The sequence below is a fragment of the Lytechinus variegatus genome, chromosome 5, assembly GCF_018143015.1.
Source record: "Lytechinus variegatus isolate NC3 chromosome 5, Lvar_3.0, whole genome shotgun sequence".
Classification (NCBI taxonomy): domain Eukaryota; kingdom Metazoa; phylum Echinodermata; class Echinoidea; order Temnopleuroida; family Toxopneustidae; genus Lytechinus; species Lytechinus variegatus.
The window spans coordinates 2,802,195-2,820,080 of record NC_054744.1 but is presented as its reverse complement, the minus strand read 5'-3'; the positions used below and the strand labels follow the sequence as shown (position 1 = coordinate 2,820,080).

The window sequence follows — 17,886 nt, the reverse complement described above, 5'->3', positions numbered from 1 at the left end:
GTTTATGTAACTGTACCAGATCTAGATCGACAATGATATAGTAATACTTAACTTTGGTTTTACAGACTTTCTCACGAAATCAGTTTTTCACTGCAACTGCTGTAATTTAGCTTTAAATTTATGTTTGACTTCGAGTCATGTTTAAAGTTACATGTAACTTTGAGTCGTGTTTAAAGGCCAAAACGCTCATGGAATGTAACATGTAACCTTATTGGTGACTACGCAGTAGTGCAGGCCCTCTAAGCATGATCTCTAACCAGTGCAGTAATGAGTTATGTATGCACACAATTAGAAATTTTAGTGTGATTTTCCAAGTTCAAAAGATTTAAAGGTAAAAGAAAGAAATTGCAGCAAACGATTATTTCATGAGAACGCTATTAAAATCAAGGTTAATTACCACCATATTACCATAGATCTAGATCTGGTACATTGATATCAACTCATCTTTGTGATGAAATAATGAAATCTTAACTGAAAACCGATAATTCTGATAACACAAAAAGGCATATGTGGGACAGTGTATTGATATTGCTTGGAAAAATACCCAACATATTTTGGAATTCCATGCTCACTTTGCTTATTTCTCGGCAATTTCACATTTTTTTTCCAGAGCCAAGTGGCACATATTTTTCATTTATACTTACAAAGAATTGGGTGGTCATTTTATTGGATTTTGTTTGAACTCATTTTCAGATCGTTAACACAATTGGTACGTATCTTTAAGTCAAATTTGAATCTTTGTGAGACACCCCCTAGACTGTATTCAGAGCACAGGCGCCTGCATCAATCATTACAAACAGCCTTACGATCAATCCCTAACTTATGTCATGTAACCACGGGTTTTCAAAGATGCATTACTTTCTAGCGCATCATTCCCTATTCCACATGAATCAAAATGAAAATGCTAGTAACAGGAAGCATAACAACGTAACTCCATTAAAATCTCTTTGCATGCAATAATGTCCATTTTTTAAGGCTGCCTGTCATAAAGCTGTTAATCCTGCCACTCAATGCATATCCTTCTTTTATGGCTCCTGGTTGAGGCTCCAAATTAAAACATTAAAAGCAAGAGCTGTTCACACGTGGAGGTTTGGATAGTCTATTTTTTCTTATCAGTCTTTTCGTGAAGCTTTTGTATCTCCGATTTCAGGCTGCTAACTTTGGATTTCTCTTGCTCCAGTGCTGCATACAGTTCAGCGACCTGTGGAGAAAATTAAATGAACAAATAATAACCCTTCTTCCAACAAAGTGCCTCGTCAGATTACAAATTGTGTAATAACCCTTTACGTAAACAAGTGTTATACCTCTGGCAGTCTCACCAATATTGTGCATTGCTAACTTTGAGAACAATTATTCACAAAAAACACACTTCATATGATAATAAAATACTATGTTCACTGACTCTAAATGACCTTTGACCATGATCATGTGATCTAAAAGACTCATGCAAACTATTCAGTGCTACTTGATTACCTTTACGTCCAAGTTTAATGAACTAGATCCATAAACTTTCAAAGTTATGATGGCAATTCAACAAATAACCCCAACATGGCACAAGTTCATTGACCCTAAATGACCTTTGATCTTGATCATGTGACCTGAAACTCTGCAGGATATTAAATAATGCTTCATTACCCTTATGTCCAACTTTCATGAACTAGGTCCATATACTTTTTAAGTTATGATGACATTTCAAAACTTAACCTTGGTTAAGATATCATTGTTGACACCGCCGCCTTAGGAAAAGCAGCACCTATAGTCTAGCTTGGACATAAGGGTAATGAAGCATTATTTAATATCCTGCAGAGTTTCAGGTCACATGGTCAAGATCAAAGGTGAAACAAAAATTGCCATCAAAATTCTGGTAAAAATTGAAAATTATAGTTAACATAATGCTGCTATTACATTTTACATAAGAAATCTCTGGTACTCAAACAAAAAATTACCTGAGTGTTTCTCTCAGATTTTTTTTATACAACAGTGCATTTATCTGAATATTAAATATCAAATATTGAATTGGGTGTATTAATGTGGGCAGATCAGCATTGACAAAAAAAATGTGAGCGACGAGCAAGTTTGCTCTCGTCTGCTTTTAGATCCCTCTCGCAACTGTTACTGCCTAAAACTGCCAAGCACCAAGGGACTCCCAACATGAAAATCGCTTCCGTCCGCAGCCATCCAGTCTCCCATCCTCAGCCTGCATAGTAGCCATAATAGCCAGGCTGGCACAGCTGCAGTTTGTTTTCAATTTCCATGCATCGTTGCTTTCTGCTGTGTAACTGAGTGGAATTTTAAGAATCACGAGCGCGGGCAGCGCTTCAGAAAAATGCGTATCAACTTTCAAACTCCGATATCCAGGGTACTCTTTCTCAAAAACTTTACGTGGCACCAGGTCTCGCTGTAACTTTGATAAAGAATTATTTGATTTTTATTTTATTTTTGAAGCAAAATGTGAAGTAAACTACTTACAAAATTAAGACTTCCAATTGAATACAAGCCCTGGTAATCATAATAGTGCACTTATACCAATTATCAATATAATAACTGACCTCTGCTGTGAGTTCATCCTTTTCTGTTACAAGCTCCTCCACTTGAAGTAGAACTGCAGCTTTGTCTTTCACTGAAATATAAGGTGTAAGGGTTCAGGCAATTAACATTAAATCAGTCGAATCCATCAGCACAGTCTGTTAAGAACTGACAGATGGACGTATAAAGCTAAAAGCTGTTATTTGACAGGATAAGTAATAATAATAATTGGATTTATATAGCGCTTTTTCCAGAGGATACAAAATGCTCTTGAAGGCATAAGACAAGTTAAGGTTTATGGTTAATTGGTTATATAAGTGAGTTTTGAGATGTTTTATGAAGAGGTAAAGAGAAGAGAGGTTTTTGGAGAGATAGAGGAAGAAATTGAAAAGAGTTGAAACCGGCGCATCTTCTGGATTTTGGAATGACATAGGAACTAGCAGCTGCAGAACAAAGAGAGTATGTAGATATTTGTTGCTGAAATAATGAAGAAATGTAAGAAGGAAGTGTGGTTGACAGATATTTATAGGTTCGAACAAGTATTCGATAATGTATTCGAGCAGAAACAGGTAGCCAATGAAGTTCATTTAGAAGATTGTTTAAAAGATTTAGAGGATAATTCATTGTTATGATTCAAAGATGTTTACTTATTTATTCATTTACTTGTTACTAATTTTCATAACTTTGTTAGAAAATGAATTTTTTTAATTTTCCCACGCCGTGTCATTAGTTGCCGGTCTTGTAACGTTAGTAAGCATATATGTACAAGAAACAAATGACTCCGTGTTCATGATTTATTGTGGTCTAGTAATATTAAACAAGCCAAGTGAGAAGGGCATGGAGTAGTTGTCCTGACTCCTATCTTTCAATAAGAAAGTTGTGGGTTCCAATCCACTCCATTTGTATTTACAGTCTGACTCAAGAAATTCACTGATACTGTATTTCATAAACCCAAGTGAGATAAATGGGGGACAGAGGACCCTTTCATAAAAACTTGTTATAATAAAACAAATTGATGTAAATGCATATTCTAAAATCACACAACAAAATCAAAAGAAGCGGTGTACTCCTGAAAATGCAAACAAGTGGAATGCCTCTGGCCATCTCACCTGCATCATGCGGTTCAATATAGCAGCAGTGCTGACTTTGAATACTACTCTAACTCGCACAAGACGTTCAGTGATACATGGTTACTCTTATGTCCACTTTTTATGAACTAGACCAATAAACTTACAGAGATATGATGGTTATTCAACAAAAACCCCAACATGGCCAAAGTTCATTGACCTTACATGAACTTTGACCTTGATCATGTGACCTGAAACTCGAACAGGATGTTCAGTGATACTTGATTACTCTTATGTACAAGTTTCATGAATCAGATCCATAAACTTTCAAAGTTATGATGGTAATTCAACAGATACACCCAATTCGGCCAAAGTTCATTGACCTTTGACCATGGTCATGTGACCTGAAACGCGCACAGGATGTTCAGTGATACTTGATTACTCTAATGTCCAAGTTTAATGAACTAGACCAATAAACTTTCAAAGTTATGATGGTAATTCAACAGATACCCCCAATTCAGCCAAAGTTCATTGACCCTAAATGACCTTTGACCTTAATCATGAGACCTGAAACTTGCACAAAATGTTCAGTGATGCTTGATTACTATTATGTCCAAGTTTCATGAATCAGATCCATAAACTTTCAAAGTTATGATGGGAATTCAACAGATATCCCCAATTTGGCCAAAGTTCATTGACCCTAAATGACCTTTGACCTTGGTCATGTGACGTGAAACTCATGCAGGATGTTCAGTGATACTTGATTAACCTTATATCCAAGTTTCATGAACTAGGTCCATATATTTTCTAAGTTATGATGACATTTCAAAAACTTAACCTCAGGTTAAGATTTCGATGTTGATTCCTCCAACATGGTCTAAGTTCATTGACCCTAATGACCTTTGACCTTGGTCATGTACATATAACATGAAACTCTAATAGGATGTTCAGTAATACTTGATTAACCTTATGGCCAAGTTTTATTAACTAGGTCCATATACTTTCTAAGTTATGATGTCATTTCAAAAACTTAACCTCAGGTTAAGATTTGATGTTGACGCCGCCGCCGTCAGAAAAGCGGCGCCTATAGTCTCACTCTGCTTCGCAGGTGAGACAAAAACTACTGAAACCATTCAATCTGATTGGCTGAAAGTCAATTTCTTAAAGAAATCATGCATTTGTTATTATAACAGATAGGGGAAGGCGGGGTAAGTTGAGCATAGGGGCAAGTTGAGCCACCAGCCCCAGGCCAATAATGAATGAGTCAGACATTGTGGTGGTGTCATGTATTGATGACCCATAGCATAACCCCTAACCCCACCACATTGTTTTCAACTTTGAAACAAAAAGTAGTTTTTTAGAGGGAAAAATATGAATTTCAGCCAAAAAAGTAAAAAAGAGTGTGAAATAGATAAGTGCTTAATAAACACACACGTCTTTAAATATAATAAAGACATGATAACAACATTATTAGTCCAGGTATGGATCTTCATTCTTGTCATAGTCTTTTATATGATGGATGCATAATAAATGTGTGGATACAAAATTATCGCACTAAGTTCGGACTGGGGTAAGTTGAGCCAAACAGCATGGGGCAAGTTGAGCCATGGTAATTCCTATGGTAATGTATCTTAAAAAACAAACAAACCATAAAAATCGATTGAAATGCTGGCTGAAAGGAGCAAATTTACATGACTGCTCTTTTCCTTTTAAAGGATGTTAGTATTTATAGAGAATTAGCAAGTGAAAAGACTTTAAACAAAAAATTAACATGCTGGTTCTCCCCTCATACATTTTGTACATAGTTTTTGTGGCTCAACTTACCCCAGAAGGTGGCTCAATCTTACCCCATATATGGGGCAAGTTGAGCCATTTGACATCGTTTTTTTCAAAGGTCACGATGACTTTCAGTGTGGGGATAGAAAGTTATATATAGGTGGAAAACATTTCAGAAGAATTACATTTCAAGGCAAGGTACTTATTTCGACAAGATTATTAATCATATCAATTCTAACATGCAAAAAGCAAAAACTGTCACAACTTACCCCGCCTTCCCCTATTCATGAAAGAGGACCCAGGCAGGTGTTTATTTCTTGAAATAAATGCAGTATGAATGAGAACAAAAGTATTTGATGTAAATTCAATATGACTTTGCAAAGAGCCAGTAATTCAGCAATGACTTGGAGGTGAAGCTTCATTACTGCTTATCAATCAGAAAGATTAAACCCAAGTGGTTTAAAGATCTTTCATGACATTTTTTCAAATATGGATATCTTAATGCATACAAATCATCTACAAACTTTTAACAAACAGAAGAGTTCTTAAATCGTATGAATGCAAATTTGTTAGACTAAAATGACTTATCAATATGTAAGTTGAATATTATAATTTTTAATTATAAAGGCAAAAAAGTGAAGAAAAAAAAACTGCCTGAACATACAAGTATATACTTACTTTCCCCTTGCCCGAGAATAAAGCAAAGTTGTTTATTTCTCTTCTTCACCTGTGATAGCTCTGCCTAAAATGATCAAAATAATGAGCAAATTGGACTCCTCATTTATAAGTGTATAGTATCAACTGTTGTTACGGATGAAAAATAAAAATATAAAGACTAATGGTCTTGCAAAAGATTTTTAATATATGATTACTGATTCATCTACATGTATCTTATACAGTTCATAAGCCATCCATATACACTTTGTCAATAACAATCACTTATTGTAAATTCGTCTCGAGTGGCTACTTTAATCGGAAGTACTGTGAGTGAGATCCAAGGAAATGTGTAGCATCTAAAGGCTACCGCACACCTTACGACCCGACTGGTCGGCAACTGGCTTGCGACTGGGTGAGGGGAGATGTGACGTCACAGCTCTTGTCAGCTTGAGAGTCGCAGACCGGTCAGAGACAAGTCGCAAGGAAAATCGGAAGGATTTGACATGTCGAATCCTTATGACTGGATTGCAAGCTCAATCCAACCTCCAGCCAATCAGACAGCAGAGTTGCATAACGCGTATTATGATAAACAACGCGCATACGCAGTAGTAAGCACAATTTCTCAGATGCTATGCCAAAAAGCAAAAAGCGCATGCGTGAGTCGCAGATCGGATCGCAAGGTGTGCGGTGTCGCGGTTTATGAATGTCTTGCGATTCATCTCCCCTCACCCAGTCGCAAGCCAGTCGGCGACCGGTCGGGTCGTAAGGTGCGCGGTGGCCTTTAAGGAGGTTTGTTATCACTTTGATAGTGAACTATCTGTAGTTAAGACATGGTGTTGAGTACACAAAAAAATTCAAGATTAAGGCATACGAGAAAAGGGCACAATATGGGAACAGTTTGCTCACAGGTATTATGAGATGCATGTACATGTACTGGGTAAGAAATGCAACTGTAATACCTTTAATTTGTCTATCGTCTCGTGAAGCTCCGTAACTTCAGCAGTCTTTTTCTCCAGCTCATCTTCTTTCTGTACTTGTCGAATGGCATCTATTTCGTGATTGTTTTTCTAGTAAGGCAAAAAAATAAAAAATAATGATAAAGGCTATAAGTACTAGAGAGAATTTCCATATGAAAAAAGTCAACAGAATCACATTTTGTCTGGGTTCAAGAAAAAACTACAAAACATCTAAAAAGTCGGAACAAAAGTGAATATTTTCCAAAGGGAAGTCATGGTGGAGTAATATGTACATGTAGCAAAATCTAATGAATTAAATCAATTGTAAATCCATTTTTTTTCCATTCTTAGAGGACAAAATTTGAGTCAATGTAATTTCATGTAATAAAATACAAAATATCATGAGAGGATGTGACATCATCAGCTTGCTCATTGAAAAATCATGAAGACTTGCATAGAACTGTTTCACCAAAATAATGCAAATCTTCAGAATGTCATTACTTTGTTAATTCTTTTCTGATTTTGATTAAATTTTTGTTTTTGTTTGACTTGTCTGATTTTTTTGTTTCTCATCTTATATTATTTTCAGCCTTAATTACCCCCTTCAAGCATGATTTTCAGTGTATTTAGCTTTGTGAAAGAGTCCCTTGGGGCTATTCTGTGGGGTTTTTTTTTTTCTTAACAGCCTCTGGAGCATTTTGCAGAAAGAGTTGAATTCAAACACAACTCAGAACGATCACACGCAACTTGATTTACAACCAATCTGAACGACAAAATTTAGACTTGAACTTGATAATGATCATTAGAGGTGCATTCAAACACAACTCTTCCTGCAGTTGGGCTCCTGGAGTGACTATAAGAACGACTGGTGATCCTTTCTTATGCACTGAATAATCAGTAATGAACATTTAATGGTGAATATCATATACCACAAGAAAGGATCACCAGTCATTCTTAAAGTCACTCTTAACTTAAGAAATGCTTTATGAAACTGAGCCCAGTACTTATAAACTTAGTACCCAACTTTGGAATAATTTTGTTGTTACCTCTGACGTTTCTGAGTCTCTTTTCTTTCTCGTCTTTGTCTTCTTTTCCTTTGCCATGACTCTGTTGATCTCTTCTTTGACACTGGTGTAGATTTCCTTTTCTTCAGGAGGAGGCTGTCAAAACAAAAAAGAAATCACCATATCATGATCAGGGTGCGTCGTGGTCTAGTGGTTCTGACTCTTACATTTGAAACAGAGGGTCGTGGGTTCCAATCGTAGCCATGGCATGTTTTCCTTCAGCAAGAAATTTATCCACACTGTGCTGCACTCGACCAAGGTGAGGTGAATGGGTACCCGGCAGGAGAAATTCCTTGCATGCACTGAGCACCGGTGATGGTAGCTTGAGCTACAGCCGGGGTAATAATAGCAGCGCTTTGTATCCTCTGGCAAAAAGCGCATTATAAATCCAGCTATTATCATTATTTATGTATTTATATACCTAGATCATGACAAGATATTCAACGCTGAGCAATAATGTCAAACTTCTCACACAATCATCTCAAGTCCATCGGAAAAATGTTGATGGTGAAATTGATATAGTGAATTTGCACTTCAATATCATTGTACAAAATCCATATTCTAAAAATACACAACAAAAAGAGCGGTGTACTCCTGAAAATGCAAAAAAACTGCAAAATAAGATTTTTTCACCATAAAGCTCTGATTTTATTCATGATCTTGAGATTGTGAACACCATCAATACCACTAACATCAACTTGAAATTAAAAAAAATCCCCAATTTGTGTTAGAAAAACGGATGCTGAAACAGATCGTCAACACCGACTGTTGACACTCAGATCAGCAGGGTAAACCTGCTTTTAACATAAACCAATTTGTTACAGGTGTATCAAAACACTAGATGTTGCTGGTGTTAGTGTTACCCCCCAAATATAATTTTTCATCACCGAACGTGAATAGGGAGTATTAGCACAGCAACGTACGGAGGACTCAGGTACAGAAAAATTGTATTGTCAAAGCCCTTCATGAAAAACAATTACCGAGAAGTCTTTTGTCGAAAATTTGTGGATCAAATCAAAATAACAGTTTGGTCCTCAACTCCAGAGAAACAACATATTTTCAACTTCGACCAGGTCCGAAACTGCTGGTCCGCTTCACTAATATTCGACAAAGACCTCCCAGCTATTCTTTGTCAATTGACAGGCATTTTCAATATATTTACTGTGTCCTGGAATCCTCTGTACATCGTGGAGTAAAACCTCCCTAATGACAAAGCAAAAAAAGAGATCGTGCCTAAGTTCAGCATAACACCTAGCCAAACATCTATCCTAACAACATATCATACCGGAGGTAGCTCTATTTCATCTAGACCAACGTCGCCGCCTCCTTTCGTTGCTTCTTGGTGGAACTCCTGCAAGGACATGGGCTGCGGTTTTTCTTTGCCTTGTAAGTGCTTTCTTCTCTCTTTCCGATTCATCGCAGCCAGCTTGGGTGATTCTTCTTCCACCACCACCCCTGCAGGCCCGACTTCTTGCAAGAACTAAAAATAAAATAACAGAATACAAAAATGCATGATTTACTTCCTTTTCATAATTATAATTAGATTTAATCATCATAAAATTAGCAATGAAAGGAGACATTCTTAACACTTGGCAGAACACATGGTTCTTTTTCTATTTTTAGAATTTATTTTATGTTGTTATTGTTGTGGTTTATTTTCAATTCGTCTCATGCCAAATCGTCCAATTGCCAACTCATCTACTATCATTTGGTCTACCATCAGTTTGTCCACTCACCACATGGTCTACTTTCAGTTAGTCCAATGCCATTCTATCTAATATTCAGTTGGTCCAATAGCCATTTAGTCCATATACCATTTGGTCTTATTGGACTAAGTGTTAATACATTGAGCAAAATGAATAAAAATTTAATTGATATTAGACCAAATGTTTATGAGACCAAATGGTCATAGACGAAATGGTGATTAGACGAAGCGATGATTGGACCAAATGGTTGTTAGACGAATTGTTAATGGATGCAATGGCAGTACTGGAATTGGTAATTTACCATTGTTGTTAGGGGTAGTACAGACCTTATAGAGCAACTTAACTTGGATGCATTTACAAATTATGAGTGCCACTTTACCACAAGGATCTGTACTAGGACCTCTATTGTTTTTACAATGAGTACACAATCAAATTAAGATTCTGATATTGCAATGAATTGGGGAGGGAAAATAGTAAGTGTACAATGTAAAATATGCTACTAGCTATATCTCAAACCTGATTTTAAACTTTGTGGGTGGCAATATCAAACTTTGAAATCCATTTAACTTGCCAGTACTGAACAAAATCGGGAGGGATTACTACCCTTCACAATGTAGAGATTGAGTGAACCAAGAAGAAAACTGAGCTGGATTTTACCTTTTCCCTTCTCTCAAATTCAAGCTTGCTTTGAAGTATGGCTCTCTGAATGTCTTTCTGGTACTGCCCATCAACAAACTTTAGGAGGTGAAAACAGAGAGTAAACAATGGATCATAACCTCTATGTACAAGGTACTTAAATGTAAATTGCCACTTGCAGACATGCAAGTCTCATGCATAATGCATGAGACTCCTGCATTTCGGACTCTTGCTCTGATAATGACATAATCAATTCAATTCATTTATTTTTATAACCTCAATAAAAAAAATTATCAAATACAATCAAAGTTTACAAAACAAGTAATTTACACAATATCATGAACATAATACAATTAAGTGTATGAGGTAACTAACAATGGCCAAAGATCTATCACAGGATAGGTCCTGAAATTACATCAGTAAAATTATTGAGTTGTTAATTATAGAAAAAAAATCAAGCAAAACAAAACAATCAAATTTTTCAATGTATGAGCTGAAAAAAAGTACATTGCATTAAGATAATGCCTAAAATAACAATGGCCAAACAATGGCCAAATATCTATCACAGGATAGGCCCTGAAATTACATCAGTAAAATTATTGAGTTGTTAATTATAGAAAAAAATCAAGCAAAACAAAACAATCAAATTTTTCAATGTATAATCTGAAAAAAAAGTACATTGCATTAAGATAAGATAATGCCTAAAATACATTTCTAAGCAAAATAATGCATTTTCAACCCTAATTAAGGATAGATGATTAATACCTAGGTACCAGAACATGAAAGTTTCAAAATGAATTATATCATTTCAAACATTGCATTCTATGAGGGGAAAATCAAACAGCAATTCCTGTCTCTTGAACATGGTTGAAAGCAAATAATGCATGCTTTGAAATAAATTCTTTCAAGGGTTTATCTTTTGCTTTCATAACATGTAGGGTCATTCAGGTTGTGTTTCACAACTTCTTTTTTTTTTGAGAGAGAAAAAATTCATGAAAAGAAATAGGATTATACCTCCTGGTCTTTACTGTGCCAATGCTCCCAGTCCTTACTCCCCTCCGGAGGAGATCCGATCTTCAAGACATCGGGATGAACGACAACCGGCTTGTTGGCTGGAGGACTCGATGCTAGAGCCACCTTGGGAACGCTAGCAATCTTGGTGAAAGCCATCTCCCGTAGCTGATAAAAAGAAAAATTAATTGTCAGAATAAGTGTTGTGGTGAGAGAAGTTTAAAGACAATTTACTAAAATTTAATATCTGATTATGAATATTTATAATCCCATATTAAATTTTAGTATTTGTAAAATAATAATTTTTTTACCTATAAATTGTTCTTAACAAGTGGAATGCCTCATGGTATATGTGGAAGCTGCCAATAATTAATGACATCACAAATACAAAACAAGTGGAATGCCTCTGGCCGTCTCACCTGCATCACGCGGTTCAATATAGCAGCAGTGCTGACTTTGAATACTACTCTAACTCGCACAAGATGTTCAGTGATACATGGTTACTCTTATGTCCACTTTTTATGAACTAGACCAATAAACTTACAGAGATATGATGGTTATTCAACAAAAAACCCCAACATGGCCAAAGTTCATTGACCTTACATGACCTTTGACCTTGATCATGTGACCTGAAACTCGAACAGGATGTTCAGTGATACTTGATTACTCTTATGTACAAGTTTCATGAATCAGATCCATAAACTTTCAAAGTTATGATGGTAATTCAACAGATACACCCAATTCGGCCAAAGTTCATTGACCTTTGACCTTGGCCATGTGACCTGAAACGCGCACAGGATGTTCAGTGATACTTGATTACTCTAATGTCCAAGTTTAATGAACTAGACCAATAAACTTTCAAAGTTATGATGGTAATTCAACAGATACCCCCGATTTGGCCAAAGTTCATTGACCCTAAATGACCTTTGACCTTAATCATGAGACCTCAAACTTGCACAAAATCTTCAGTGATACTTGATTACTATTATGTCCAAGTTTCATGAATCAGATCCATAAACTTTCAAAGTTATGAGGGGAAATCAACAGATATCCCCAATTTGGCCAAAGTTCATTGACCCTAAATGACCTTTGACCTTGGTCATGTGACATGAACCTCATGTAGGATGTTCAGTGATACTTGATTAACCTTATGTCCAAGTTTTATGAACTAGGTCCATATATTTTCTAAGTTATGATGACATTTCAAAAACTTAACCTCGGGTTAAGATTTCGATGTTGATTCCTCCAACATGGTCTAAGTTTATTGACCCTAAATGACCTTTGACCTTGGTCATGTGACATGAAACTCTAATAGGATGTTCAGTAATACTTGATTAACCTTATGGCCAAGTTTTATTAACCAGGTCCATATACTTTCTAAGTTATGACGTCATTTCAAAACTTTAACCTCAGGTTAAGATTTGATGTTGACGCCGCCGCCGCCGCCGCCGTCGGAAAAGCGGCGCCTATAGTCTCACTTTGCTTCGCAGGTGAGACAAAAACGGCATCGCTAGTTGGATGTACGTCATAACGAAGCGCTTCAAGTGTCAGGCCTGTTGTCTTTGCTTTGTTGACAAACGGATCAAGGGATCTACGCGAGATCTGTCTGGTAAGAAACGTCTCATTTTTACCATTTATTGTGAAATAATTGTTATCCCTTTATACATATTAGGCGCCTGAAGGTTCATAGATATATAAAATTTGACCCTAAAGTACAAACCGATTTCACACTCTAACTATGGATTTCCTAGGGAAATCAATCTTTGTGCACATGTGTGTCTTATACATATACATGCATGGCCGGCGGTTCAAGACTCCATGATGAAGAAGTATATGTCAAAATATTTTTTACAAAATCATCATGGAGTCCTCAAAACTACATTTTTCCGGTAGATCCGGTATGAAATTATAAAGGTTTAATTTAAACCTGATTTCAAAATACGGTCCATATTCTCAAACAGACCAGAGTTTTATGAGATTTTCAGCACACTTACATGCACATATTTGATTACAAACTGAAATTTTCAATTCAATTTGATTCTATTTGAATTTATTCCATTATATAGGCCTATATTAAAAAAAAAGTTACAACAGGTATAAATATGGTTAACAAAAATTAAAATGTAGATAAAATTACAAATGGAAAATGGCTGCTGTATAAAACCATCGAGGATTTTTCTTGACAGTCACAACAACATTAAACCAAAAAAAAAGAGGAAAGGAAAAGCATAATTGAGAAGAAATTAAACACATTAGTTTGATGGCAATAAAAAAAAAATTAACTAAAATATAAAAAGAAAACATTAACAAAATGTACAATCCTAGACAACACTGTAGAATATCATTGTTCTTGTCTTGTCTTTCTGTTACTGACCACAATTATTAACGCTTTTCACGCTGCTCATGCTTTTGACTGTTTGAATCATTACAAATAAAATATTTTTAAAGTTCCTGTATAAATAAATTCACATCAGATAAGACTAACAGACCCAACTATGTTAAATTCTGATTGCAGAGAGTTCCATACTGACATGACATTACAAGGAGAGTTTCTGTCATGTACATGTATGTGCACCCAAAACTTTAACATAAAAAATCTATTTATTTTAAATTCCACAAAAATTATGAAATGCATTTCATATATTTGGGGAATTTAAGATAAAATCAAATATGAAAATAGGTGTTTTGTTTGTGTTTAAAGTTTTGGGTGCATTGGCAGTGGAGCAGAGGATTATCTTTTGTGTTTGGGGTGGGGATACAATAGATATCTATTGTTGCGTCCACCCCCCCCAACACAAAAGATAATCCTCCGCTCCGCCGCCAATGTTTGGGTGCACAAACATGCATATCATAACCTAGACCAAAAGCTTCAGTCTCTGTATTTTGGTTGTTCTGCTGAACTACGTTGGCTCCACTCACCATACATAGACTTAAGAGCTTAGGGGCCAGTGGCTATAGACAACGTATAGTGAACTAGCGTTTTATAGATCGCGATTTAAAACTGTTTTTTGTTAGTGAAATTTACAGTTTCATGGTTTCCATTATCAGGGAAATATAAATAACTTAAGTAATTGCATACCTTGGACCGGAGTTATTGAAAAAAATCCACTGGATGATTGAGAAATCTGTCATCTAAGACATTTTCTCCTGACCTGACGGTTTTTCTTGCAAGTTGCCATCTTGAATGACGTCATTATCGTTATTAACTTAATTAATGTCTCGATATATCGCGATTATAACTAGTATCGTTTGTCTTCGTGTAGTGTATCGTATTGTATTATTGTATTCGTATATTGCCTTGTAGGTGTGCTGGTGGAATGCAATATCGATATCACATTCGTAAATTGTTGACGCCCTCTCCGTTCGTTTGTAAATATTTCATAGTTTGGCTGCCATTTTGATCGTTTTTGCTGTGTTCTTCCCAACTAAACATCGGTAAAGTATAATTTTCATGCATTTTCATCTGATCTATATATCGTTTAAAGTATTTTAAAATTGAATGATTAAATATTTTTAGTTTATATCCTTAGAGTGTAACTTCGATATGTAATATTAGTCCAAAGTTTGGACTCTGGATTGACAAAAAAGTGGGTGTTATAACAAATGCGAGCTCACACGGACACTTTACCGTCGATGAATGGGGATTATACTTAATGTTGTAACCCGCACCCGTTGCGGTACGGGTTAACCTGCCGGTATGCCTCCGATCGCGGGTTGCGGGTCGGGCCGAGTTCATTCTCAAACCCGCAGACCGTCATGCGAAAAAAAAGGGAGAATAAACGACGCATAATAAAAACATTCACAGTGAAAATTGAGTTAAGATCATGTGCTTCTTACGTGGCAGATTCTTTTAGAGACGTAGATATTTCCTTTTAAAAATGCCGGCGTATTTTTGTCTTGTGAATAGTGAACAGGACCGAGTCTGAGACAGTTCAACATGATCGAGTTGCTCTCTTTCAAAGGCCATGCCAGCGCCAGTGCGTGCATAATTATGCAGCGCAGTCAAAAGCAACCGCATGGGCCAATGAAACTCGATGTTGAGTTTCCCGTCCCATTTTCTCCAGCTCATAATGAGGAACCGATTTCATTATTCATTATTTTTCAGAAGATGAAAGTTTGACCTTTTGTAACCTTTTAACGCACTTTATTCCGTGGAACTTGAAGCCAGGGAAAAATTCATCATTTTTTTTTTGGGGGGGGGGCTCCATTTTCATTTTTTTTGCAATATTTCAGGGGCTCTTTTCAAATGCTACGTTTTTGTATTTTGAGGAATACCTGTTCACTTATTAAATTAATTATTACTTGTTGTTTAATATTGTATGATTTTTAAAGTTTTTTTCATGCCTAGAATCATGGATGTGGGTGTGTTTGTGTGGGTGAGACTGTGAGTTGAACTTGATATAAATGAATTTAATATCTAATTTTTACTCCATCTAATTCCAGTACTTGGCCATGTAATAAAGGCCCACATACCCTTACTTTTCCTGAAGTTCTTTGAAAACGCAGATCTCCACGAAAATTGTATTTCTCTATGGGGGAGTCTAAATTTGGTGAGAATGAACTCATTAATAACTTAAATATACATGACAATGAAGAAATCATCAAACTTCATTGGCAGTTTTGAAAAATATACTTGAAATATAAACTCTGTCTGAAGCAGAAAATCACCATCATTGAGGCCTTTACAGAGCGAATTGTCCCCCAGAGCTCTGGCAGAGAGACAGAGCTCAGACTAGCTAGCACAAGCGCCAATGCGTACGTGGGTGAGTCTCCCGTCGGCCTTGTAACAGATTGAGCTTTGATGATTTTTTTTGTCTGATATTTAACTCATCCCCTGGAAAAATAAAACAAATGATTTTTAAGTTATAATTAGCAAATAAGATAAGTTATTTTGGATGAGTACTAGGCCGTATGATAACTCACCAACGCGACTTTGGGATTTATTGAGGTAGCTCAACCATACCTCGAGCGATGTTCGTGCAGGCTCCACCACTTCTACGGTTGTTGAGTGGAGCCTGCACGAACATCCCTCGAGGTATGGTTGAGCATGCAGCGTCATTCCATTCACAAAAAAAGAAAGAAAGAAAAGATTTGCAGGTATTTACAAGATATACAAGTAATTGTCTTACTGAAAAGCTTATATTAATGTTTTAAATCAGTTTTGAATCTAGATATCCAAATAGTTTATTTTCAGAATTTGATTTTCAAACGTGGGCCAAATTTCATAACGCGGGCGACGGGAAACTGAACATCGAGTTTTAGCGGCCATATTATCGAATGAAATACAAAAACAGAAGGAAATAATATAGAGATAAACGAGAAGAAAAAATTGACTGTATCATTATCCAGGTATTTATTGCAATTTTGATTACTTTATAGACGAGGTCCCATAGAATTGAATATTGTAATTATGATTGTTGTGAGTCGCAGTGTCGACCGACCTGGACTGAAAAACAACATTGCCGTCTGCCGATCCTTGCTGGGCAGCCTGGGCTAGCTAGCGCGCTGAGCTGCGGCTCGCTAGCTCCGATCCGAGGCGTTAATTGCGTAATGCTTTCAATTTCGAGATCAGAGCGGACCCATTTCGTGGTACAAAGTCACCAAAAAAACATTTTCTCTCCGGAATAAAAGGCGAATTTGCAAATTGTAAGTAAATTCACTCTAGGCTAGGTAGTAGTAGACATATATTTTCCTGATTTGAGCCTGTATAGTGTGGGGATTGCAGAAATAATGTTTTTCATTTTTCAAAGATAAATTGACTTGCGGGTTAAAACCCGACGGGTCAGCGGGTCCCGCTTGCAAATTATTGGATTATACGGGACGGTACGGTTCGGGTTTTCACTTGCGGGTTACAACATTAATTATACTTATAGTAAAATGTCAGAAATTGTTGAATAAATCCCCAGAAACAACGGTTATTCCTGTCTAATCAGATAACCTTGTTCACTGAAGGAGAGCATACATGTCATGAAGCTCCATCCCGATATGTAATATTAGTCCTTGTAATGTTGCAATATTGAGGTTTTGCATTCATCCTCGCCTGGGGAATTCCCATGCAAAAGGCAGGACGTGTTAGCGAGACACGTCATTGCACTCCAGCTCGATCACAAACACACACAACTTGGCTTCAGCCTTCACAGGTCTGTGCGCACTCCCATTCACACACCACACCTGTACCATACCTCATTTTTCGTATTGCTCTGCTGCTGAGCCTTCTTCTTCTTCTTGGCCTTTTTCTTCGCGGCTTCCACAGCTGCAGCTGCTTTCATTTCTTTCTCTTTCCTCCGTTGCGCAGCCATGTCTTCGTCCGAATCCAGGTCTGGTGAATCATCGACTCGAAGAACACCAAATCTTGAGGAAAGCTGCATTGCTGCCATTTTGGGGATAAATCAACCGATTTCAATCTCTCACACTTGATAATGGTACACCAAACTTTCGGGTTCAAATGTCACAACACGCGCATGTGGTTTGTTTTTGTTGACATTAA

General features: G+C 36.6%; 1 protein-coding gene across 1 annotated transcript; it reads right to left on the bottom strand.

Annotated features, from left to right (window-relative positions):
* Positions 1–476: 476 nt before the first annotated feature.
* On the bottom strand, positions 477–17,886 carry LOC121415063 (G kinase-anchoring protein 1-like). The gene is made up of 9 exons (XM_041608145.1): positions 17,582–17,886; positions 11,403–11,567; positions 10,410–10,487; positions 9,332–9,526; positions 8,029–8,142; positions 6,986–7,093; positions 6,048–6,111; positions 2,550–2,620; positions 477–1,201 (listed from the first exon to the last, which is right to left on the bottom strand). The coding sequence occupies exons 1-9, from the start codon at positions 17,774–17,776 to the stop codon at positions 1,100–1,102; spliced, it is 1,092 nt and encodes a 363-aa protein (XP_041464079.1). The 5' UTR covers positions 17,777–17,886; the 3' UTR covers positions 477–1,099.

Excerpts from the sequence above, each read along its gene's own strand:
- LOC121415063 (XM_041608145.1), bottom strand. The coding sequence starts at position 17,776 with ATGGCAGCAATGCAGCTTTCCTCAAGATTTGGTGTTCTTCGAGTCGAT. Across the intron at positions 11,568-17,581 it reads AGAGCAATACGAAAAATGAG|CTACGGGAGATGGCTTTCAC; the intron begins GTATGGTACAGG and ends TCTTTTTATCAG. Across the intron at positions 6,112-6,985 it reads AGACGATAGACAAATTAAAG|GCAGAGCTATCACAGGTGAA; the intron begins GTATTACAGTTG and ends TGATCATTTTAG.